The following is a 26,466-nucleotide window of genomic DNA, read 5'->3' as shown; positions in this document are numbered from 1 at the left end:
AACTCTAACCCTAACGCTAGCTCTAACCCTAACACAACCCTAACCCTAACCCTAACCCTAGCTCTAACCCTAACTCTAACGCTAACAATAACGCTAGCTCTAACCCTAACCCTAGCTCTATTTCTAACCCTAGCCCTAACTCTAACCCTAACCCTAACACAACCCTATCCCTAACCCTAGCTCTAACTCTAACCCTAGCTCTAACCCTAACCCTAGCTCTAACCATAGCTCTGACCCTAACCCTAATCCTAGCCCTAACCCTAACCCAACCCTAACCTTTAGGGAGGTGTATGGTTATATGGGGCAGCACACGAGCAACTGTGTTGCAAATATTCTATGATAAAAGATTTTAGGTCCCAGTAGGATTTGAACCCGGGTCGCTGGGGTGAGAGTCCAGAGCACTAACCACTACACTACTGAACCCTCGCTTACCTTACATGCAATCTATATGGTTTTATGGAGCAGCTCACAAGCAAATTTTCTATGATAAAATACATTAGGTCCCAATGGGATTTGAACCCAGATCGCTGGGGTGAGAGTGCTGAGCACTAACCACTACACTATGGAACTCTCAATTACCTTACATAGAATCTATATGGTTTTATGGATCAGCTCACGGCCAAATAGTTATAATTGTTACATGGGGCAGCACATGAGCAACTGTGTTGCAAATTTTTCCATGATAAAAGCTCTTCAGTCTCACTGGGATTTGAACCCATGGCGCCGGTGTGAGAGTTCAGAGCACTAACCACTACACTATGGAACCCTCACTCACATTCTGTGGAATATATATGCTTTTATGGCGCAGCTCACAAGCAAGTTTCTTCCGTGTACACAGTTTGACCATGCTTTGGCCTAGACTTGCTCTGGGCACAAAACAATAGGGCCTCGGGTGTTTATCAACAATTAGTTGGATCCGCACACACTGAGAAAAAAAACAAGAGCCGGGTTGTTATATAAATCAATATTCTTTATTAACACAATATAAACAACAAAGCAAGAGAGGAAGCCCTCGTGTTGAGGACATGTCCGAGAGGCTCACTTAGACTGAAGCGTGGAGTCGGCGCCAATGGCTGTTCAAATGTCGAGGTACACGTACAATATACACAAAACTCTACCGTGCACGAACCATATGAATGCCGCACGGTCCTGAATTGAAGTCACTTTGTCAGGAGCAAGTTAACTAGTATGCGCAGTCATGCTGAGCAACAGTTAGCAACAGTATGAAACAGAATTATACAGAAAAACCAAGTACGGCCTCTTTTTTAGAAACTGTTTTTTTTTCATATATAAATGATTTGAAGTGTACAAAACCGTATATTACATATCCACTGATGCATGATTCTGCGTAGCTTACAGTCAGTCACACTTCCCTAAGAGCTACATACAGGCTGTATAGCACCTGTGCACAGCCGTCCCACGTGGCGTCAGGAGACTATGAGCGGAGAAAAGGAGAGATCGGCAGCATTGTCATTGAGCATTGTCTTTAGAACACACCACTATAAAAATGCACTGCACGAGGCCTCATATTGCCACACAATCCCTCAACTGAACTTAGCTCCCCATCAGCCCTTGCCACCCTTCCTTCTTAAGAAGCTGACAACATGGACGCAGCACATAAACATCACCACGGCTGCATCGTAGCTCTACCATTCTACTGTCCTTGATATACATTATGATCATAAGTTAAGGCTCTTGAAGGACCTGAGGATTTTGAAGTAATGATGAGGCACACAGAAGGCAAAGGATAGCTATTCACACGGGGGCTAACCCAAAGAAAAGGGGAGCATGGAACAGCCATCAGAGAATGAGAGGACCCCCAGGAGACAGCACGCCACTGGTGGTGGTACAACTGTCACAAAGATTTTTTTTTTTTTAACTTGAAGAGGGGTTCATTTAGCAAAAAGAATTGGTACTACAATCTTTGCATGCTAATCCTTTACTTCCAGCTTTTTTATTAACCCCACCCCTCATGGACCTCAAATGCATCCCTCATGCTTAAAACAGTTCTGCTATGAAAATGTATTCCAAAGGTGTATCTGAAATAAATCAATTGAAGCAATTGTGTGTAACTGGATTGCATGAATTTCTATGAAAGTGGACACACAGTATAAAATGCTCATATTGTGAATTATTTCCTCTCAATTTGACACCATATTGTTGGATTGCACACTTGACTGGTTTGGTAAAGCATTAGCATGTCTTGTTTATGAACAGAAAGAGAAAGAAAAGAGAGAACTCATAAAAAACGGATATGCATTAAGATCAAAATCAAGTGGTCCGATTGGCTATTAAATGTCTTCACCACCTAGTGGAAAATTTCAATCTGGCACTGTTAGTTGTCACCTCAACATGCTTAAACTGCTCAAACACAAATGTAAAGCTTGGGATGTCGTACCAAAAAAACAAAAAATGCACACAAACGCATAACATTTTATTTCTCCCGTTCTTATGAAAGCTGCTTTGGTAACATCATAGTCATGACATCTGTACATCTTCCTCATGTAGACAAGGCGCTGCAGAGAAAACCTTCGCAAATGTCCCAGTGGCATGTTTTTGTATTTTCATGGGTGTATTCCGTTCGTCTCTAGAACGGAATGAACGGGTAGACTGTCCACACTTCAGATGCAAGGTCTGTCAGGGGCTGTTTGTCATAAAGATGTCCGCGCAGTGAAAGACAGCGCTATTGTACTGAGGGCTGAGAGAGTGGAGACCTTGGACGCTGAGCCGACTGCATTGAGACCTGAAAATATCATGAGAAGATAAAGGGTTAACCTCACCTAACCCTAAACCAAACCCAGATATACAGATTTACTTATCTTACTCAAGAATTAGTTTGTCTCTTATGTTTTGATTAGCATTAATTGTATGCTTTTACAGAAATGGTTTTACATTTAATGTAGAGGTGTGGTGGGGAGGGGGTGGGGGGCAAGTAAAAAGAGATATTTCCCCCAATTTATGCAAAAGTTTAAAAAATATATGGCATTTGTATGGTCTACACCAAAAGCGGGACAATATTATCCATATGTATGCCAGTTTCTTTCAACTTAATCATACCCAAACACATCTTAATACATTAATAACAGTAATAAAAACGATTTAATGCACTCAGGTCCACAGGACCAAACTATTCTTTTCCATTTTTCCAATGGGAGTAAGAACAGCCTTAAGATCTGTTCTAAATTGGAATGCCTTTGACTTTAGAGGTTGCACTATATTTTGTAATAATAATAATAATAATAATAATAATAATAAATTTTAATTCTGATGTACTTTACCATCCCCAATCAAATCGCAAAGTACCTACTACAGTAAAACATGTCCACTAACAGAAAAGACAATTGTAGTGAAATAATTTGCTGTTCCTTATGGTCTTTAATGACTCGAAGGTCTCATGTAGGACTCGCTCGCTCTCTCTCTCCTCCAGATGATGATCACTAATCTCTCCTGTTCAGGCAGTCAGCGGGGGAGCAGATAATGCAGCTCAGCGGCTCAGAGGACACTAACTAGCTCTCCACTGACCTGCTATCCTTGGGATGGTGATCTGCCGACTACTGCTGCCTTCTCCTCCCTCGCCAAAGGGTTTGATCTGGATGATATAATCCTCATCAGTGGGCAGGGAGAGCTCCACTGAGGTGGTGTTCGTCTCCATGACATTGGGATGGCTGTGTTGGTTCTTTTTGTACAGCACCTAGCACAGTTAAACCAGGTCATGAGTTCAAAAAAGACCCAAAAGTGGAAGGAAACGATCCACGGATCGAGAGAAAAGGTAACAGGATGCTTACTTTATAACCCGTGACCTCCGACTCATTCTCCAGGGCTTTAACCTGCTCCCAGTTTAATATAATCTTGGAGTTGGATGTGTTCCACATCACTTTACCGGGAGGCTGGCTCGGTGCTGAGGAAAAAAAACAAAAATATACAAACTTTGTTCACGCCGAGCAAAAGGTGTCAACGCCTCGAGCGGTTGAACGATTTGCTCCATACGTGGTTTTTTGGTAGTAATGTTGACGGTGGCGCTGGGCGGACCGGCTCCTGCTGTGTTGTACGCTCTCACCGAGATGTAATATGTGGTGCTGCCTTTGACACCCTGAATAATAGTCAATGTCTGATTCCCCACGGTTCGTAGCACGCTGGCCGTGTCTTCCTTTTCCCTTCGGGTCCAGTACCTCAGCTGAAAATCAACAAGGCAGAACAAGTCCAACACAGACACTTTGAAAAGATTCTGCCATGTCCTCTCAGTAGATGTCAAAGCAGCTGGATGGATGCAGTGTGTTAGCTTGTGCATCTTTGTGCAATACGATTCACCCGTGGCAAAGAGAGAAGAAGGATACTTTAAGATGAGTGATGTGAAAATAAGGGTAAAGAAATAAAAGGAGCAAAATATTCAACAAAACGCTGCACACAAATAGTGCTAACAGGTTTTCTTTGTCACCGTGTTTGTCAGGGCAGAAACAGCAGACATGCTTCATGTCCCAAATATAATTTGACTTTCCTTGCAAGGATGATTTGCTCAGGCCCTGCTCCAGTGTTGACTTTTAGCGGTCAACATTTTCTATCCCTGCCATGCACTTTATGCACTCTGCAGAAAGAAACGGCTCCTTTGTTCACATCCTGTATTGCAGAGGTAAAAGAACTGAATGTTGGATTCAAAGTGAAACGTTCTTTCCCTTGAAGCAATGCGGAGGAACGATAATCAGTATCGGTTACATCACTTGGGAAAGCAACAAGGAGAAAAACAAAGATGAACCCCAAAGCCTTGGTCCATTATGCATGCAGCAAGCTATTATCTCCTTTGCCCAAGGTATTGTACATTAGCTTAAGCCATTCATCAATAATGGAAGGGAACAAGATTCAAGTCTCCCAACACGGACTGAAAGCAGACCTATTGCGCAAACGAGACACGATATATGATTGTTGTTTACCTCGTAGCCCAGCACTCGTTTCTTACTGGCGTTCCAGGGAAGAGCTTTCCACGAAACTTCAATCTGTGAAGCAGAGAGGCTCTTGGCGCGGACCCTCGTGGGTGCTCGGCTGGGTTCTGAAGTTGAAGTATAAAGACTTCACAAGCGGCTCTCTTTTTTGATGACCACTCAAAGTGGGGACATTAAAAAAAAATCCCTGTTATCTTTTTTTTTTCTTTCTAATTTTTCTCAGAGGACCGGCAACATGCATTTCCTCAAAACCAGAGCTTTTCTTCTGACCAGATGCATTAACAACCGCTCAGCATTTCAAATAGGACTGAAGGCAGAATTCTCACCTTCCTCTGCAGAGTAGATGGTGGCGACGGGTCCGAACGGACCCTCTCCCTTGTTGTTGTACACGCCCACCTTGACGTGAAAAGGTGAAAAGGGCTGGATGCTTTCATTTTTGAAGACATATTTGGAGGTTTCTGCGGAGGGCACGGCAGCCTGCATCCAGCCTGTGGCACCGTGAGGTCGGAAAGCCACAACGTAGCCGAAGCCCGGTCCATTTTGGAGCTCTTCGGGAACAGGCTGTGAAAACAAAATGACTGAATCAACAGTGCTTTGGAAAGAAAAAAAAATGTGGTCAGTCATCCGAGTCGCCACAGATTATCAATAACGTAGAGAGATTTGAATTTTTCCTTTTTCTTTTGATTTTTCTTCCTTGTGATTACTGGAAGGCAGAGCATAATTTTGCCCTTTTGGTGTTGAATGTCATGTTAATTTTAGGGCTGCGTTAGAAGAAAAGCTTTACCCAAGCAGACGCCTAAAATTAATCTTGCACATAATGAAATGTTAGCAACGATTCGGAGGAGTTTTACAGCAGGTGCTTTATTACTTTCAATTGCCTGATTTATTACAGGATTGAAAGGTGTAAAATAGAATGAAATAATACAATTAGGGAAAAGGTTAAAAAGGCTGAATTTGATGATGCTTTTCACAATGAATGTAATTATCTTTTCCAAACCATGAAACAATTTCTTCTCATCACTGACAGCAAGTCATTTCTCTTCATTACAGAACACACACACATAGTGTCTGAAAAGATTACATCTGGTAGAAACCACCACTGGGTGACAGGTCTCGAGCGTGCTTGCTTACCTCCCATGTGATCACTAATTCAGAACGACTCCCACCACCACCGCTCACGCTAGCCGGAGTGACCTTTGGAGCTGTTGGAAAAAAACCAAAAAGCAGTTGGCCGATGTGATGTTGAAAACTGACATGGGACAAAAGTTTGTAAGAGTGAGAGGAAGACCTATTGCTTAAGTGTGTGGCCGTCTGGATTATAATTTTACATCTGATCTCCAAAATTTGAACAAAATCTCTTCTGGGAAATTCAATGATGAACAGAGAGACAATTGGAAAGAGTGGAAAAATATACCGTATTTTCCGGACTATAAGGCGCACCTAAGAACCTGAAATTTTCTCAAAAGCCGACAGTGCGCCATATAGTCCGGTGCACCTTACAGTCCGGAAAATACGGTACATAAAAACATGCAATTATCTTGTGGAGAACAAAAGCAACATAAAAAAGACAGGCAAATAGTTTCTTCTGTACCGGTTCCCTTTGTCTTGGCTTGTTTGGATGGCCTGCTGGGTTCGCCAGTCCCAATAATGTTGCTCGCCAGGACTCGAAACTCATAGTCCACCCAAGGGCTCAGGTCAATTACAGTCGCTGTCAAACGATGGCCACCTACTACTTTGGGAACTGAAAAAAAACAAAACAAAAACAAAGGCTGCCTTCAGTATCGAGATACTTTGCGTATGTAGGAGTGCGTCAGCTTCAAACTGTGCTGAAAGTTGACAGGCGAGGAGGAGTAACACTTTATGAAGCTTCGGTGTATTAATTTATCCAGACAGATTTTCACAACAAAACTTTGACTCACAATGCGTAATATAAATGTGTTCTGAAAAGCACGGCAGACCCATCAAGCTTATTACAATCCACGGCACGCAGCCAACATTGACCAGGTGTAATCCCTCACAAGGACTGCTGGAGAGTATACGTCCCATCCCAACAGATAAGAAAACCATGAGACAAACTAATTCACCAAGCAGATCCTTCCTTTTGGCTAAACTGTCCTTAATTCACAGCATATCAGAAGAACAAGATGCACAGTCCAGCATGATTGCATCCAGGCATGGATACTAAGAGGTGCTGCTCAAGAGGACATGAGGTGGAAAACACAATCCATCAGCGCTATCATTTAACATCACATGACAGAATCTGCGCTGGCTTTATCTTCGGGATGGGATTCCTGTTTCAAGATTCCCGGGAGACTGATAAAATGGTGGCCAACGGTCACGCTACGATAGAGCCCCATTTGGACTCGGGGTAAAAAGTACATCAGCGGGGAGGCAGAATGAAGAGCGGCCTCCCTCGGTGAGATTGGAAGAGGCCACGCCTGGTTGGAGAGAGCTTACCTGTGGAGACAGCCTGCCACCCCAGGGAAAATGGTGTCCTGGCCTGGATGGTGTAGGCAGTAATTGGACTGTGATTATCAGCACCGGGCCTCCAGGACAGCGTCACTGTGGTATCTGTGATTTCGTCGACTTGGATGCTGGTGGGAGAGCCTGGGGGACCTGGGAGCAAGCAAGAAGAAGCGAGAGGGAATGTAAATGAAGAAGCCACGGAGAGATGACGGCCAGACTCACATTGGTTTTTAGCACCTACGGCCACTGTCACAAAGTCAATTCGCTCTGCAAACGTTGGGAGCTATTCTGTCTAATTAGACGGTAAGAATGGTTCAACCTAAAGCAGATAAATTGCTATTTGGTTTTTCCTTCCACTCGACTTTTCCATTTCATTTGGGAGGCATAAGCCAGTCCAGCAAGCACGACCCCCCCCCCACCACAAAACAATTAGGAAAATTCTCAGAGAGGATGTTTTTAGTTTTGCTTACCTCTGACAACCAAGTCGACAGCAACAGAGATACTGTCCACCTTGGTCTGCACGGCACACGTGTATTTCCCAGCATGCCTCAGCTGGATATTACGAATCATAATATCTCCTGCCGAATGCTGCTGCCATTCAAATAGAAAATCACAAACAGACACAGATATATGCAAGGTAAATCTCATTACGCTAGCATTTCCACAATCCAGCCGCATGGGAGCATAAACCTCATTTCCGTGTTTGATTTGAAAATTGAATCTGTAATTTCGCCCTCAACCAGTTTCCCTCTCTCGTTTTCTGTAAGCAGACACTATGCATCGCATTTGTCCTGCGATTTTAATTACAGAAAACGCAGCAGCACAAACCGCTTGCGCCTGATCCCCATATAGGTCTTTCTCAGTTACAAGAAAGCCGTTTGGTCTTTAAGGGAGCAATTCCCACCTTTTCAATATCACAGAGTGGAGCCGAGTTGCTCCTCTAATAAATTGGACACAGTGGAATGCTGTGGCACAATGACAGTAACAATTCAGTGGAGTGCTTTTATCTGTGTACCAGGTGTGTACCGCAATCTTTCAGTACTGCAACCCTGCACTGTGTATTTTTTGAAACTACAGAAGCTGAATAATAAGGGAGAATTAATGGGTTTGGCCCCAGGGTTTGCTTTTCTTTATTCCTATATAAGGTTAGACTTTCAAAAATAAGCCAATATGCTGAATATGTGCATTGCATGGTGCATTTATGCTCTCTGAAATACAACATGGGTTCTTAAGTGTGGGTATGTAAATTTCATTTCCTGTAATTTTGTTATGTTTAAAATAAACTACAGGCATCATGAATAATAAACTCGATACTAACATTCCCTCTGCAGTGCAGCTGAATTTGTTATGACTTGGCTAAAAGAGGCCAGAGAATACTTCTGAAAAGACCAACAAATCTTTTGGAGAGGTCACAAACAAAATTGTCTTTTATAAAGGCAGCAAGCAGACTGCAATTTAGGGAAAAGCATCGACGCTCCTGTTTCCTTGACATGCAATTACCGTGCTCTACTCCGACTAGTAAGAAGAAAGATTGGGGGAGGAAAGCAATGAGGAATAGAGTCTAGTTTGAAACTAATTCAGTTAAAGCGTTTTAGGATGAGGTGGAATGCAAATACGTAGAAGTTGTGAGGTGTTATGTTGTGTTTATTTACATTTTGTTCTTAAGATGAAATAAAATGAAAGTTTTGTCGTGTGTTACGTCAAATGTCACAGCTTAACTTACACCGCCCACTTTCTCAAAAAATCCTCCCTGGCTGCCAAAGTGGATGAGCTGCTCATTGAAGAACCAAGTGAAGGTGAGTTCCAGAGAGGGATCGTGGCTCACTTGACATGGTAGGACCACACTTTCGCCCACAGTAACGTCTAACGTTGCAGCCGGAGTGGTGATGATGGTGGGCTCTGGAGGAAAAAGAACACAACAGTTGCATCCAAGATGCTGCTTTTATAGGCCGTTGGAATTATTTACGACAGGAACACAAGCTGCTTCCGCCAAAAGCTGCACATTCCATCATCTACGTGAACGTGTCAGACACTTAATAGGGAGACATAAGGGACTAAGCACATGGCACAGGAAGTAACTTGCAAAGCTACTATTTGTTTTAGCCCAAGCTTACGTCTGCTGGGATTTGAAGACATGTCTCTCCTGCATTCTGAGTAGTCACAGTGAGTCACTGTCAACTCAGCCCGGAACTCCTCGAGACATTCCCAAAGCGCCCCGCAAGAAAAACAGTAAACATCGGTGAACATCTCTTTGAGAGCAGTGCCTCTTCTGAAAACTGCACTCGGGCACATGTCGCAGATGAGGCGGGTGAAGGACATGAGAGGGGCCAGAGCAGAGAAGGAGGCTTTGCTCATCAAGTGAACAACAACCTCACCCTCTGGTGGCTTTTGTGATTATTTGAAATTGCCACTCACTCGGAACACAAGAGTCAGCTAAGCTTGTCCAATGATCCTTGGCAAAGTAGATTATTATTAAGTCTGGGCAATGCATTGCTTTTGTCAACATTGCAAAAACATACTACATAAATAAATAAATAAATAAATACGCATAAATAAACACAAATAAATAAATACACATAAAACACAAATAACCACATAAATAAATAGTTTCAGTTTTTGTGGTCTTTTTGTTCCAGCTCTACAAAATAAGCACACTTATTTGGTGGTGCTAATAAATACATGAAGTATTTGAAATACCATCTGCAAACAAAAGTGTCAGGATGATGCCACCACCGCCGTATTTTGCAGTTTACATTGCAAGGCCATTAACTTAAATGGGGGAGGCGAAGCGTGGGTGGCAATGAAACTCAGTAGAAAACAAAAAGCTCAGCAGTGTTGCTCCTCTTCCTATATAAAAACAACTCGAACCCCTGAAATAAATGGGCATCATGCTCCCCTCCCAAAAAAATCAATGTGCTGTATTTATACGCTGTGTATATATTTTTTAGGAATCCAGCTTGCAGTCAGATACGTAAACAAAGCAATAGGATGGAAACACAATAAAAAGCTCAGGAAGAATCTGCAGGGAGGGACTTAGTGTCAGAAGTATTTTACTCCTCTACCTACGCTACCCGGTAACATGCAATAAAGCTTCATCTGCCATTTTAATCTCTCCGGTGGGGTTGTAGCATCCGCCTCTTCTCTCACATGAACTGCTCCCATCACAGTTTGCGTAACCTGATCTCGGTAAGCAGCTCACGGGATTCACGTTGACACATGAGAGTGCCTTGCTTTATTACCCTTCTCTCTCACCATTCCTGACAGATTATGTGGACAGGAAGGTCGGTGACATGGCCACACCGTGGGATTTGAAGCACAACTTGATTGATTTTTTGACATGTAAAATGGCTTTTTGCCTCAACAAAGGAAACGATAGTAACCTTTGTTAGCATGGTTAATCAGAGACACTCACACCATTTGAGTATTTCCCCCTTTTTACTCCTTTCCATTTATTCTTATCCATCAGTAAAATGCCACAAAATGTATCATACTGTAATTAACTTAACTAAATCAAACATGCTAACCTAACTAAAATCAATCCGTTGCTCGCTCTCATTATTCTCAATTTACAATCTTACAATCGTAAAGTCTTTATCGTTATTCCCCAGACTGCGGTCTTTCATGAATGTTCACAAATCATCGTTGCAAATGTACTTCACATGTATACCACTTTCATTTTCTATTTTCAGGTTACTACTGAAGGTTATTGTCCATTTTAATCGACCACCTGGCAGCTTGCTGATAATTCTACAATATAAGTTTATTAAAGAAATATTTCATTTCTAAGAACAATCCTTGAGTCAAAGTTTCCTTGACACAAGAAAGAGAGTCAGAGTGATGCAATGAAGTAGAACAACTGAGAGTTGTTCGTGGGGATTTGGGGGAACATAGGCCTACGCAGCTTCTTTCAGCAAGACAATGCCAAGCCACATTTCTCATTTGCAGACTTGAAATCCTTTCATTTTCTCAAAAATTGTCAGAGCGTCTTATAATCCGGTGTGATTTATGTATGTATTTAAATTGGATTTATTTACGTATTACTGTTCATTGAGACTATGCCATGCCACATGCCATGTTGGAAGAGTGGTGCAAACATTAGAAAAAAAATGCTAGATTATTATTTTTTTTGTATTTCACAGATAAAAATAAAACCCGAGATAGACCGAGCCAAATCATTTCTGCACTATGCGAGCCAAAAAAAACTAGAGCAAGAAAAGGTCAATTCTGATTACCCGTTGTCACACATATTTACTAACTACTAATTGGCGATGGCTCAGGCCCAGTGAAAACTAAATTCGGCCAGTACCTGTCTAATCAAATGCAATTAATCTAGTAATATCCCCCAAGCGTTGGCATAATGTGGACCATAACAAGGTTTATTTATTGTGACTGCTCCTCCTTAGCTGTTTTCTACGTGACTCATATTCCGAATGCTTCCTGACAGGTATTTTTCAGCATTCATATCAGCAAAGTCAATTGGAATATAATACTGTCATCTCCCATAAGAGCTGCTCCCAATACACATTTGTCCCTCGCTAAATAGCTTTCCCATTCTCACCCAAATAATGCATGTAAATTACCTCATCACATTTATGAGACAATATCAAATGTGACAGAAAGGCACAAAATCATATTGGCCAATATTTGTACATCAGCTGCTTGTACAAAAGGAGGGAATGGGCATTCACTCCAGCCTGTCTCATAAAGTCCATAATGGCGACGTCTGTTTATGCTGAGAAGACATTACTGGGCACCCTGCCACGCAGCTTCATTGGAAAATCACACATGCAGACAACAAGCCCAACCTGCGGCGAGCAGCACGTTTCAACCTGCCCTCTGACTGCCCGAGGGTGGATGCAGGAACTTAATCCGATGATGCTTGGGGAAAATAACAAAGATTGTGTGATCAACAGAGAAAAAGAAAAAAGGAGTTGGTTATGATTTCTTTCAAAAGTCTCTAGCCCAATTGTAGTTTATGTCAAATCCTACACAGGTTTCATTTTTGTAGGGAGCGCTTACAGTGGGGGAAGGGGGACTTAACAACATAACCTTTAACCTCGCTGAATTGATCCGTTGAGTCTTCACAAACTCTCAAAAGAATGTAGATAAATAAACAGCAATCCATTTTGAATACTAGCCAAAAAAAAATTCCCTGAGGCCAGCATGTAAAGATTATCAATATGAGCAATCCAAAAAAACACAACACTGACAAGGAAGCTCGAAGTGAAATAATAAGATTATATTTGAACCGGCAACCTTAAAAAGCGGGTCATAGTGAGGCTACAGCTGACGAACTATGTCAACAAGTGCTCTACAAAGTAGAGTAGGTGATAACAATGTCCCCAGTGGAAGGAGGAAAGAAAATCAGCAGTGTGCACTCAATGCACAACACTTGATAGCCGGTTCGCATTCATTTTTAATGAAGTATAATAAGTCACAGCAGCAGAGCAGGAAAGCAATCCCCACTGCAGATGATGGAACAACATGAGGTCTTCTTCCACACAGACACGAGCAGAGGCAGTGAGTGTGTCTGCTCGGTGTTTTTAACACCTCTGCAAACATGCATGCATGGCCAGGTGACTCGGCTTCACTTGTAGAGACAGCTCTGCTCTTTACGATTTGGAAGAGTCGCACAAGGGTGACCTATTAAAAAGGCGAATGTTGGTTCATTTGTGATTTTTTTTTTCTTTTAAAGTTCAGCATACAGGCACTTTTTTTGTAAATTATTCCCATTCAGATGAAGCTGCAAAAGCGCCTGAAGACATGGGGATTTGCATATTGTGCCTGCAGTGCAACCGCGTGTCCGCCCTCCTTTTTCAAAAATGTATTTTTAGTGCTGTGGTTGAGAATAGAGTTAGGAACAATCATTTACAGACATTATTTTCTCACTTTGAAATGGCATTGTCAGAAATGATGGATGGATTGATGGAAGGAGGGAGGACAGGATAAAAGGACCAATCAATCAATAGATCAATAAATTGGCCCAGACACTTGGTTTGAGCTGCGGTGTCTTAGGATCCGAGTTGAATTTGTTCCACTTCCATGCTCATAACTCAAAACACACAAAGCACTCAAATGACCTTCCTCTTTAAAATGAAATATTATTCATCAGTCCCATTCAGAAAACAATTTTTTTTTAAAAGAAAACCGGCATTCTCTAGTATTGCATTTTATATAATATATACATTTTTTTCCAAGTCAAAGCAAACAATTGTCAGAAATGGCCTTTACCTTTCACCGTGATGCTTCCTGTGCTACTGGCCACACCAAACTGGTTCCTCGCCATGCACGTGTAGAGCCCGGCATCTGATTTGCTTATGTTCCATATGCGAAGATTACCATTATCCAGAATGGAAACCCTGTGGTCAAAATATACAAATGGGGTATTAAAAAAAAGTACAGCACTGATTTAAAACAAACGTTATATTCAGTGTGACATATACTCCTATTATAAACCTCAAAATAAATCTAATTAAAACATTTGCCTTCTCAAGTAAAGAAAAGAAAAGTGGTAAATAATGCAACACAGTACTTTAAGAAATGGCAATGCATGCCCTTTATACAACAGCCATACTGTAGGAGTGCTTCTAAAAAGGTCAAAAAAGATGAAGAAAGTGGCCTTTTTCTTAATAAGAGGCAAAAAAATGAAATCAGTGCCTTTGAAAACCAGATACTATGGCAACTCAGAGGGGGACCATCTAAAAAACAGCAAATTTGATGATGTGATTATGATGATGTGTGTCCACAAAACACCACTGCTGACTTCTGATAACTGGAAAAAATGAGGCCTGACTGCATGAGAGTTCTCCCCAAATCCTTGCCAGTTAGAACATGCCAATTGTGAATAAAAGATTGCCTACATTTCATTCTCACAGCCCAGACAAAATGTCTGGTCAGTGTGCCCATTATACAAGGAGACGTTTCCCATTTCCGTCCGAGCGGATGTCAGCAAAGGGGCAGGTATCAATAATTCACATGCGGGTGAGATGAACACTAACATGGTCCTTTCATCCCTGTCTCAGCGTTTTAATGGACACAGGAATATTGGTCCTATCAGATTGATTATTTTGAAGAGGTCGAGTGGAAACACAGGTGTGTATTTTGGGGTAGATCAAGCCTCGGAGGACAGTGGCTGTCCTCCTCGGGATGTGACGAGATGAAAGAGACAAACAACATCAGTCAGAGCCGCCGTCACGCTCACTGTGAAGTGGAAATCACAGAAAAGGGCCGACATCAAATTTAAAAATAAAAAGCCGTGTTTCGTTATTTGCTTAAATTCTCTTTGAAATGTCGTTAACAGATGTTAACAGTGTTTTTCCTCTCATCAAAAAGACACTTGAAACCTGTCACTGGACATTTTGGAGACAATTCGATGCTGCAAGAGGAGATTGCGAGAGTGCCAATAACGAGTCCCCAAAAGGCACGAATATTGGGCGGTGACAGCAGGTCGGGGCTTTCTGGGATAATGTTTGCTCACATTGCTAAAGAAGAGACGCCGATGGATTCAACATGCAAACAATATGCATAATCACACTTTTGAGAGTTCTGAGCGGGACTCTTCATGAATACTTATTGACTTTGATATGCCACGGCTGAGTGGCGGTGTGGCCGCCAGGCGCGGGCCCGCGTGTGTGCCTACTTAATTAACAGGGTAAATAACCCCGGCTTGTGAAAGCTGAGGTTAAGATTCTATCAGTGGAATAAGTCAGCCATGACAGCGGAGGAAGCAAGATGGTCACAAGCTTATAGGCTGATTCGCCAAGTAATTAGTCTCAGCAAAAACCTTGGACAGAGCCTCCTTGCTTGGATGCACAGACACAGCATGCTCAGCTCACAACAAAATCAGACATTCTTTCAAATTGATCAGTTCACTAGACATAAATATTGCATTTTACGTTATTGATTCAAAAGCTTTTATGGAGGTGAGTGACCCTGAAAGTCGCCATCAGGTTTTAGATGCTCTTGAATGTGTCCAAATCCCTGCCTTGTGTTTGGGGTGGGTTCGTTTTAGACAAATTGAAAGGCTGTCCACTCCTATGGGTTCCATTGTGTGTGCTGCCGATGAGAAATGACCCCACTCGAGCCATAAATCAGGTCCTGCTGTGCGGCACGGCCCTAAGATGCTGATGCCCGCTCAGCTCGACGCTATACTAAGCCAAAGTCAGGAGCACGGCCAACACATGGCCAGTCTGCCGCATTGTGAAATTGTCAACATCAAGGTTAAAGGTCAATTAGAAGTATATTCCTGATATTGCACTTTCAGTGAACAAAGAGATTGTCTGATGGTGGTTGAAAAAAAATAAATGAAAAGACATATGGACCTCTACTTGAGACAGCTCTTCAATACAGGTGTAATTGATATTGATTTTTACTATACACAGAACTGTACTGATGATTCTTAGGCTGTCACATGGGTCATTAGCTGCAATGAATGATCACAGGCACTCTGATGGGCATGAGGTCATCAGTGACATGTGAAGTTAGACGTAGACCAATTTAAAATCTTGGTAAGATAAAAAAAGAAACTGCCCTTAGGTGCAGAATCAATGCGACTCATTCATTCAGCATATAGGAAAATTCACGTCAATGTTCCAATTCTTTTGTAGGAGGCTACAGAATTCGAGCAGTTGCTCAATAGACAAAATAAAATTGTTTGGATCCTGATTAATTTTTAGAGTAAATAATACATTTACTTAAAATATATCTAAATTCATACATCCATCCATTTTCTGAACCGCTTAGTCCCCACGGGGGTCGCGGGCGTGCTGGAGCCTATCCCAGCCGTCATCGGGCAGTAGGCGGGGGACACCCTGAACTGGTTGCCAGCCAATCGCAGGGCACACAGAGACAGACAACCAATCGCACTCACACGTAGGGACAATTTGGAGTCTTCAATCGGCCTAACAAGCATGTTTTTGGAATGTGGGAGGACACCGGAGTGCCCGGAGAAAACCCACGCGGGCCCGGGGAGAACATGCAAACTGCACACAGGGAGGGCCGGAGGTGGAATCGAACCCGCACCCTCCTAAGTGTGAGGCGGACGTGCTACCCAGTGCGCCACCGAGCCGCCGTAAATAATACATTTACTTAAAATATATCTAAATTCAGATAATTTATAAATGTGTGTAACCACTTGACGAATTCAAAATGTTTTCAGTTTAGGAAAAATCAAATCAAACTGTACCGTTTTTTCTCATATCATCATTTCATCATTTCTATCAGAATCATCAGAATCAGAAAACCTTTATTGTCATTCTACATTGCGGACAAAGTGCGGTAGTAGTGCAGGAGGAAAGTGTCATCAGTGTCGGCTGGAGTTGAGGGCGGCTATGGCTTTGGGAAAGAAACTGTTTTTGAGTCTGTTTGTCCTGGTCTTCATTTGCCTGTAGCGTCTAGATTTAAAGTCCCAATGATTGTGAGCAGCAGGGGGGGGGGCCCCATTTCAACCCCTTACACTGAGTGCCAAGCAGGGAAGAAATGGGTATCATTGTTATAGTCACTGGTATGACTCGGCCGGGGTTTGAACCCACGACCTCCCAATCACAGGGCGGACACTCTCCTCTCAGGCCACTGAGCTGGTAAAGAAAAGAGAGGCGTGGAGAGCCGTAAGCCGCTGCGTCCGTGCGCGCCGCCACCTTGCTTCTACATTTCTTACTTGATTTAATTATGAAAAAATAGTTTTAAATTATTTTATGCAGTTCATGGTTTGGTGTGACAGCTTCTTTCTTTTCCAAGTTGGGACAGCATGGCAGAATTTGAGTCCATGCTAATGCTTTATCAGAACAATCCCCGGGGGAGAGTAATGTCGGACTCAAAGCAATAATCCCTCACGTCATGAAATGCTGATGTTTTAGCATTTCACAACATCCCAAAAACAATTCATTAGACCTTAACTAATGGCTTCATTCCGGGAAGTGGTTTAGTGTGCCTCAAAAGATTTTAAGCCTCAATATTCATCATTTTAATCTTTCGCTTGGAATCTGAGTGTAAACAAGCTATCAAGGACAAAATGTTATGTATTTTATTGCAAGTTATCTTAATGACGCGGGCTCATCGAGACAGCCTGAATTCAATGGAACCTTATGAGATCGCGCCGGCCGGTAATTGCCTCGGAGAGGACGGAGAGTTTATCGGCCCCGGGCCACAAAGGGTTTGTGAATGTTATTCCGGAGGATTCTTTTAATCACAAATTGCTCTCCTGCTTCACAGATATTTATCTCTTATGTGCGGAGGTATTCCTTGAGGAATAAAGAGCATGCACGTGTTCCACAGGAAATTGTCAGCGGTACCAAGATGGATTACTCTTGCTGCGCTGGTGGATTCTCGCTTTGAAAAATGATATCGGCCTAAGTCTCTCCGATAAAAACAATCCTAGTGAGCGGCACGAGGGACGCACACTGACCTTATCTTGGCAAACATCTCACAACTCATTTGATGTTCTCTGTGAGATTAGAGTTTAGTCAGTCAGCATAAACTCCAAAAATATGTTTTTAGAACTCCACAAAATGCAAAAAAAATGATTACACTGAGTAATGTACACCCATTTTATGAGGCAGGATTACATTAAAAAAGTAATGGGAATTTATTATGCACTGAACTATGGCGAAGGTTTACATCTGGTAAGACATTAAAAAAATGAAAAGCTCAAACTAAAATTAACTCCAAATTGAGCTAATTTAAATGACTTAAAGCCACAACTGATTAGAGTTATATTTTTTCTATTTTTGGCATTTTACATCTAATCCCCTACTTTATCCCAGCATCCATTTAGCAAGAGGTAGGGTACACTAACCCCGACTCATATCAGCTCATATTCTTCAACCTAGCTGTGACGCTAACACAATGTAAGCACAAGGAAAGCAGACAGAATCCACATTGATCAATAAAAAGCGGGTCCTTTTGAGGCAGATGCTCTCACCACATGCTTCATCATGCTCCCCATTAACAACGGGCTGAAAACGATTCATGAAACTTTGAAAGAGATTGCTGGAAGAGTCCGCCCACAGAGTTGGAAGCAACAGATTGTACAAAATTTCTTGGCAGATGAATAATTAAAAGGGTTCTACTCCATCGCCAGATTTAATTAGACATTATTCTCTAAGTGGCTGCCAACTGTCACAAATTCTTGCCTTGATAGTTTTGTGGATTACTGCAACACTTGTGAATACATTTCTAGATTTGCATATTTACCCGGTTCTGTTATAAAATTGGTTCTTTAGTTTGTTACCACTATCGTAAACCGCTTTATTTAAAGCCATCTAGAGGAGTTGATAATACAACTGATTCACGAAGCAAATTCAAAGCTTCCTTTTCTCAGAACTACTCGAAAGTCTCAATGTAAACATTTAATGTTGGTGCACTGGCACAACCTCAAAAGATATAACGATAGAAATACTTCGGCTCACACTGCAACATGATATTGAATAAAATAGTAATGAAAACACGAGAATACAGACAATTGCAAAAAAAATGCAACAGTGGGTTTACACAATGGGAGCAATGGCCCTTGTGTTTTCTGGGACTATTGAGCAACTCTCATACGCAATTTATGAAATAAATCATTTCATCTGCTACATAGACGTGTGTGCTTGCGGGCACAAATGAACAGCAGCGTCTGCACCTGCCAGCTTCTCTAATCCTCGGTTTGCTCCCGTTCTGACTCGGGGGACCATCGGAGCCATATGGCTCCAGCCAAGGTGGAGAATTGTTGGCAAAGGTAAAATAAAAAAGCAAGAGTCAGCGGTCCACAACAGCCGTTGGCGGTTGTAAAGCTTTTCTCCAAGCAAAGTAATGAATAAGTCCTTCTGGACACATCTGCTTTCAGTGTTTGGGCTGAACATTGCAAAGCTCCACTGAGAAAGAGGCAGGACTCCACTTCACGACCAGATGTTCTATTAGACTCCAGATGATGCAATTAGAGGTTTGATGAGAACAAAAAAGTGGTTAGCAAGACTTTAAGCATAATAAACAGTGTTAATAGCATGCGGCTGTAAAGTGGGGGGACAATTTGAACTGCCTCGGAGTTGAGAAGGAGCAAGGGGCTGTCCATTCAACTCCGAATTTGATTCATTAGGTATGAATACATCTAAAATTTGCATGTCATGCTCTCGTCATATTTCTAATCAAAGTATCGAAAATTTGGTTTGGAGCGAGCAGTGGCTTATTTGCATGGAACAGAATTGCTCCCCCCATAAAGAACGATTTCAGTGGATGTTAGGTATGCTGTATTTTGAGCAAATAATTGCAAAAACTTTTAACAACAACACTTGGGAAATGTTTAAATAGTGTAAAAGAATGCACGTTATCGCCTTTAAATCTTCTTCAAATCAGACTTCTTCCAAAGACTTTTAACGACGACACTTGGGAAATGTCTAAATTGTGTAAAAGAATGCACATTATCTCCTTTAAATCTTCTTCAAATCAGACCAAACTAACAAGGAAAGAGTTTCCAATATGCCGTGAGTAAATGAATGCAAAGTTTGCCACTCTCCCGGCGCTGATTTTTTTTTTCCTGGAGTGCCCCGAGCAGAACAGGTGGGCTCATAAATGCTGATCACTCTACAAGACATTTCCTCTTTTACGTGACCGTCATGACTATTTACGCTGCCGGGGAAGGGTGGTGGATAACGTACGAGAGGGATGGAGAACCTTTAGGTCATGGCTACGGATAAAATCTACCCAATCCGGCAATAGAAAAGGTTTCTCTCTCCAAAGACTCATCCAAGCCATCAAAATTCAGTCCACACAGGTAGGTATGCTCTTGTATCCTCTCCCCTCACCACTTCAAATTGGCCATGCATTTGAAGACAATAATTTATATAAATTATACATAACACAAGATGTTGCTTGGTTACTTCACGCAGAGTGATTGCGTCATCTCTGATCCCAGAGCTCTCTATGACGAACAAGTAAAAAACAAACTGTGATCTTGACATAACTGTGAAAGTGACTAGGCAAAAATCCAACATTTAAAAAGTCGACCCGCACCACACCTAAGCATTTAATACCTTCCTCCAGACGCAAACATCTTCTACTTTGACTGGTCCCGTGCAAATATTTGCATGACTGCTGATGCTGACAGCGCTAATCAGGGAAGGTGTGACTGCAGCACAGCCTGTCGCACCTCATGAAAGGAAGCTGATGGAGTGCTTTTGGTGTGAGGCACTAGAACCAACACAACATGTGACATATTGAAATGGCGTGTTACTTTTGGTGTTTTTTTTTTGCTGCTCTTTTTGGCTGACATGGCCCAATTACTAACCACACCCCACTTTGCACTCTCAGCTGCTTTATTCCAGCTGATGTCATCTAAACTGTGTCCCTGTAGGTTTGTCTGGGGTAGATAAGACGTCCCCCTTGCTCCACTGCAGCAATAAAGGGGAGGTTGCTGCTGTGAAGATTGATTACCCAACCGGTGACACCGGTTCCCTCTCTGCCAGAGCCACTATGGAGCGTTAACGCAATTAAGGCAATTAATCTTCGGCAATAGGGGTTCACTGCCACCTCGTATGGGTTAGCCTCTTTCTACGCAGGTGCAAACCCAAAATATCTGTTCCCATACTCGCGCACAGACAAAATCTCTGTGTGTGCAAACCCAATATGAATGAGCACTCGGAATAAATGGATATCATTTGAAGTCATTTGTGATTTGACTTGATTACGGGTAGCCATTTCCATAAGAGGTGCTAAACATCAGAATTGAATGGCTTGCAGTAAAACAGAATGTCTTTTTTTTTTGCAGTGATTCACAACCAGCATGCTGTGTGATTTTAGAAATGATGGCGCGGAAATGATTTAGTTTTATTTCATTGCTCCGAAAATGACTATATATTGATAACAAATATTGCTTTTTATTTAATGGATCTATGCCAGAGACTGTCGTGACAGGCAGAAAAATGTCAATGCTTTTCCAGTAGATAGCAGAAGGTACATCATTGAAATGAGCATCCACTATTTGTGACATTTCTTTTCCTGTTTTGCCCAAACACAAATTGGAAACCACTGCTTTAGAGGAGAGAAACCAAACCACTGTGTTCAAAGAATCCCACAGCTTGGTATCTATGTTAATACCTGAATTGAAATAGTCACGATGGAGCGGCGTTGAAACGTGCAATCGAGCTGTCACAGGTGAGTGAAGGGCATCAGAAGTGAAACCACTGTGCAAATACCCCAACCCTTTGTTTGACAAGTAACAACACTGCTTTGTATGTATGCAAAAGCTGGCATGACCCACAACTGGGCGCTGACAGCAATTGGGTGACCCCCGTGTGCAACCAGGCCACGGAGCACAAAACATGTCACACCTTCCTTAATGAACATTAGAAAACCATATGATTGCCCTTCGTAATTTGCAAAACTTGGATTGGTATGAGGATCTTGAGAAATTTGCTCTCACAGGCTGACCATCCCCATGAAGGTGAAAGGAACTTGATTAGCACTTTGAAGGGGGTTAGCAGATGGCGTGAGCCCATGAACCACAAATTTGGCCTCACGCTGCTTTTTCACTTAGCAGCTTTGCAAATGATCTCAATTCCAAAGACTGCATTACAATCATCCCAGGTATTATTATCGTGAAGTATTATCATTATGTTAAGAAATGTGGAGATGTAGTTATTCATAGGTTTAAAGCACTTTTACCTGAATGCATTCCAGATAAATGGCCACATTATGCCCAACCTTCAATAACCCTTTCAATATCAGCCATTATAAAAGGCTTATTTGAGCATTCTGACTGATTTTTCAAGGTTTTATGACTACAGAAACACAGAAGGACGCTCTTTCATCACACTAACAAAAATGTGTTTTTACTTTAGTCTCATTTTTTTTTAGTAATTTAGCAATCAGCAGTCGAACGTGGATTGGTATCACTCAAATAACCAATTTTTGGCCCCCCAAAAAACAGATATTTTATCTACAACATTGACTTTTATGCTAATAATTTAACGTGACAAACACTTTCATCAGGTATTATTTCTGTCAAATTGATATCTTGTTGATGTGTAACAGCCACACAGACGACCCGTGAAGCCCAGATGGCGGCTGATTGAAATTCGCTACGAATATTGGGAGTGGCTGCTGGAGAAGCTTCAGACCATTTGCTGTGTCTGCTCTCCCTTTCTGCAGGTCCACGAGGATCACGCAAGCTGATGCGTGTTTTCAGTGTTTTGCACATATAATATACGACGGTGTAAAAAAAAAAAAAAGAATTCCCTCCAATAGCACTAATGACATCTTCTTATCATTATCCTTAGGGAAATTTTAGTCACGTATAAGCCTTAGTCATCTTAATTCCTAAATTCCCATACAATTTCAACCTCTGAGTGGAAATGCCCGTGTAAATCCAGATGAAGCATGGATAAAGTGAAAAATAGGTTAAATGCCTATTTGTCTAAATTATATTTAGAATGTTATGCAAATGATGTTTTTGTCTTGTGCTATTGGATAGCGAGGGTTCACTCTGCCCCACGCTGAGCTGGGATAGGCTCCAGCACATCATAAGAACAAGTAGTATAGAAAATTGATGGATGGATCCAAGTGTACAGACACTTTCCAAATGATTCCATTGGGGGACTCGTGGTTGAGGTGGTGCAGCGATTGTCTCGCTATTTGGGTAATAGCTACTTGTGAGTCTGCGTGATCTGTGTGCCAATGAGTTGTTGACTTTTCTTCACCATCATCATCATTGTGTGAATGCCTTAAAGGTGGAAATGTGCCACATAAATCCGCCCCATTTACCACCTTGCTTTTCAGCACTAAAAACCAAAAAGACTGACGGCACCCTGGAGTGTAATTTCAGGCTGCATTTTTGTAACAGAAGTGATGCCAAACACAAACAACTGGTATGATGCTGTTGCGGTTTTTCTTTTTTAGCCACTTTTCATTCTATGACTGCCACCAATTACAATTGACAGCATTTTAGCCACAATCCATCTGTCATCGAGTCATGTAATTGTGTAAAAGCAAACAAATCCACATAGTCACGTTAATATGTTGTGCACTGCTTGGGTAGCATCGTGTTGCTGTCTAATAAAAAATGCGCATTTCCACTTGAAGACAAGAGATGAGATGACCTGTGGCGAAGAAGAAAAGGCGTTCTCTGTCCTTTTGCTTTAATGAATCACGTGCCGGCACTCTTGGATAATGAATGTAATATTTTGGGCAGATGGTTGATAATAAAAGGTATACTTTCATGGAAGCGAGTATAATTGATGTGAGCGGGTCAAAATCTTGTGGCTAAATTGGCCGTTAAATTACAATTGTTTTGATTTTAAAGCAAATATGCAAATGTAATGCTTCGAGGCACATTTTGAAGCTTTAGGGAAGCTTGTCCTTGGACTGGAGTACAAGCAATTGCTTTGCTTAGACAGCCATTATTGCAAATACACTATGTCTTTGTTGTGGACCCATTATAATTAGAAGAAAAAAAAAAGCCACATCACTGTTTCATGGCAGCAATTTTCATTGCCGTAGTCAACGTTCTGCTCGATGCAAAAAGTAGGCCGGTATTGTTTTGTGGGTAAAAAGTAATGTGGTTACCTTTGACTTTCTTCCAGCGGTTGACTGGCCTTCCTCCAAGAGATCACACCCCACGGAGACATCTTGGGTTTGCACTCAATGAGCACGTCTCCTCCAACCTTGACAAACGTCTGGCTCCTCACTTGGTTATGAGAGAAATCTGGAGCAACAGCTGCAACAGGATGGACAGATTTTGTATCAAATACACAAAATTAAATGTCTGGCTTCTTGACAATTCATCACATAAGCACATTTTTTTAGCTCAATTTCAATTAGAGAGATTGCACTTTGGTTTGATGGCATCTGTCTTTCTTTTTTTTTGTGGTCACTGAGCTTGACTGTGGTCTAGATTTGTCTTTTATTTCTATCTGTGACACATGACAGATGTTCTGTTTTTTTCCAAATCTATTTTCAGGCTAGATAAAGCATGTTACAGTGACTTGGCCGCCAGACTGCAGTGAAATAACAGATATAAATTATTCCTGCCAAGGTTCACTTCTTTCTTAAAGCTAAAAGTACACAGTGAGGAGAGAAAAAAAACTGTAAAATATTTTGGTGCAAAACAAAGGAAGTGCAAATGTTCCAACTTTTGAGTGAGCAGGAAGCAATAAACCGAGCCTGCACAAGCCTGCGCACGGCGTACTGCACAGCAAAAGTCTCAATAAATAGACGATAAAAAAACCTTGAGGCTATATTATTCTCTTTTTATATGTTCATGTTTTTGCACATTTTTTATGGCTCATTCTGGAGTATCACTACTTGATTTCGCCCCCATATGTACAATTCATTACCATAGCAACCCATTCAGACAGGTCAGCACAGCCCACTGATGTTGGGAAGCATCAAATTATTTCTGATTACTTGCAAATGATGTGTGGAAAGTAGGGCTTCAACATCTGACACCCAAAAAAGCCGATTTTCCCTCAATCTGAACAAACCCGTTTCGAGATTGTCAACAAATAAAAGCAAGTGCAAGGCCAAAGGATCGAGTCACAAGCCTTGCAGGTCAGATGAGCTGCGCTTGTAAACAGAGACACTAAAGCATGCACTGTAAATCACTGTCAGAAAGATGCCATATCCCTTTTGGTGGCCAATAACTGAGGGGGCAAAGGTCATCTGGTAAAATTGACCCAATAAAGAGCTTGGTGCAAACTGCAATGAATGCAGGCACACCCGTCACACATGCTAACAAAGACGTGATCTTACCTATTATTCGCAGTTCGGCATTGGAGTAGACGTCGCCGTACTTATTCCCGGCGACACACTGGTACATTCCTGTGTCCGACAGGGTCAAGCGACTGATTAACAATGCTCCGTTGCTCACCTGTATGCGTTCCTATGGACATAAACACATGCCATTAATAGGCCAAGTTCCCACAGCTCATCTACATAAAAACAGCCGCGGGGCCGGTGAATTATGCTCTGAAAATAACAGACGTGGCTATAAATCTCAGATTTCATCACTAATGGAGGGGAAGGCTTGGGTGGATGGAGGCAGGCTAGCAGAAAATGACCCTAATCAATCTGCATGTTTATGAGAGTGAAATAAAGCCATGGCCTATTTATATCGGTGAGTGCACCGCAGGGTCCGTTTCCCCTTCAGCAGGAGGGGCATAAGGATAGTGGAATATTTTAGGGTGTACTGCATTGGGAAATTTTGCGAGTGCCAATGGTTGTTTGTCTCTGGGTGCCCTGCGATTGGCTGGCAACCGGTTCAGGGTGTCCCCCGACTACTGCCCGATGACTGCTGGGGACAAGTGGAACAGAAAATGGATGGAAGGATGGATGGATGGATGGATGGATGGATGGATGGATGGATATATATACAATATGTATGTGTGTGTGCGTGTGTATGTATGTATGACTAAGCAGAATGAAATAAAAGCTTTGTACTAGCAATATATGAATCCCTCAACTTCTTTATCGCCGCTTTTCAATGCTGACAGTAAACGGTACAAGGGTTTTGATTTATTCATTTATTTAATACATTTCCAAGCTCATTTTCAGGACTGCCTACAGCTGCCCTTCGATTTTGATATTCAATTAGGGCTCACACAGAACGTAAGCTCTCTATTGGAGGGCTGTCTGAATAGTTTTAACTCCACTCAAAGAAAACAAGATACAGTCAGAATACAAAACAAGGTTGACTGACTCACTGAAGGTCCAAAGACTAATAAAGTATTGAAAAAAGCTGCATTTTTTTCATTTTCAAAGAAGCTGTCTGGAGGCATGTTAAATTGGTTGCTATTCATTAAACATGACACAAAGTCAAATCAGTATTCTGGTAACAGTGAAAGAAAATAAATGGGAAGGTTATTTACAAACAGCAAACAGTGAATTTATTTTTAACTTATATTTCATTTATAATACCCTGTCAAATTATTGTAACAGTCATGTTAATTCTTTTATTTGTTTTATTTCAGTTTGACTGCAGTTTGCAGGGGAGTAGCAAGCTTGGTTTGACTGTGAGTGATCTTGCACAAACTCTGACCCTTCCTCTCACTGTGCCTGTGCAAAGTAGATAACAGTGCACACAAATCACAGCGTGAAG

General features: G+C 41.8%; 1 protein-coding gene across 4 annotated transcripts in view; it reads right to left on the bottom strand.

Moving 5' to 3' along the window:
• Nucleotides 1–983: 983 nt before the first annotated feature.
• LOC148391171 (contactin-4-like) overlaps nucleotides 984–26,466 on the bottom strand; it is a 54,135-nt gene continuing 28,652 nt past the window's right edge. For 3 of the 4 annotated variants that reach the window (XM_088388793.1, XM_088388792.1, XM_088388794.1), the window contains 14 exons: nucleotides 25,122–25,251; nucleotides 23,937–24,087; nucleotides 13,632–13,759; nucleotides 9,124–9,299; nucleotides 7,871–7,991; nucleotides 7,392–7,550; nucleotides 6,526–6,675; nucleotides 6,066–6,136; nucleotides 5,261–5,495; nucleotides 4,926–5,041; nucleotides 3,988–4,174; nucleotides 3,786–3,898; nucleotides 3,523–3,691; nucleotides 984–2,743 (listed from right to left, as the gene is read on the bottom strand). In XM_088388793.1, coding sequence (XP_088244919.1) covers nucleotides 2,652–2,743; nucleotides 3,523–3,691; nucleotides 3,786–3,898; nucleotides 3,988–4,174; nucleotides 4,926–5,041; nucleotides 5,261–5,495; nucleotides 6,066–6,136; nucleotides 6,526–6,675; nucleotides 7,392–7,550; nucleotides 7,871–7,991; nucleotides 9,124–9,299; nucleotides 13,632–13,759; nucleotides 23,937–24,087; nucleotides 25,122–25,251 — 1,998 coding nt within the window. In that variant the 3' untranslated portion in view covers nucleotides 984–2,651. The remainder of the gene's footprint in view (nucleotides 2,744–3,522; nucleotides 3,692–3,785; nucleotides 3,899–3,987; nucleotides 4,175–4,925; nucleotides 5,042–5,260; nucleotides 5,496–6,065; nucleotides 6,137–6,525; nucleotides 6,676–7,391; nucleotides 7,551–7,870; nucleotides 7,992–9,123; nucleotides 9,300–13,631; nucleotides 13,760–23,936; nucleotides 24,088–25,121; nucleotides 25,252–26,466) is intronic. The other variant, XM_088388795.1, reaches the window with a different exon arrangement.

The sequence above is a fragment of the Syngnathus floridae genome, chromosome 11 (genome assembly GCF_059516105.1).
Source record: "Syngnathus floridae isolate MCC-2025c chromosome 11, RoL_Sflo_1.0, whole genome shotgun sequence".
Lineage (NCBI taxonomy): Eukaryota > Metazoa > Chordata > Actinopteri > Syngnathiformes > Syngnathidae > Syngnathus > Syngnathus floridae.
Note: the sequence above shows the minus strand (reverse complement) of the source record. Positions and strands in the feature narration are given on the sequence as shown.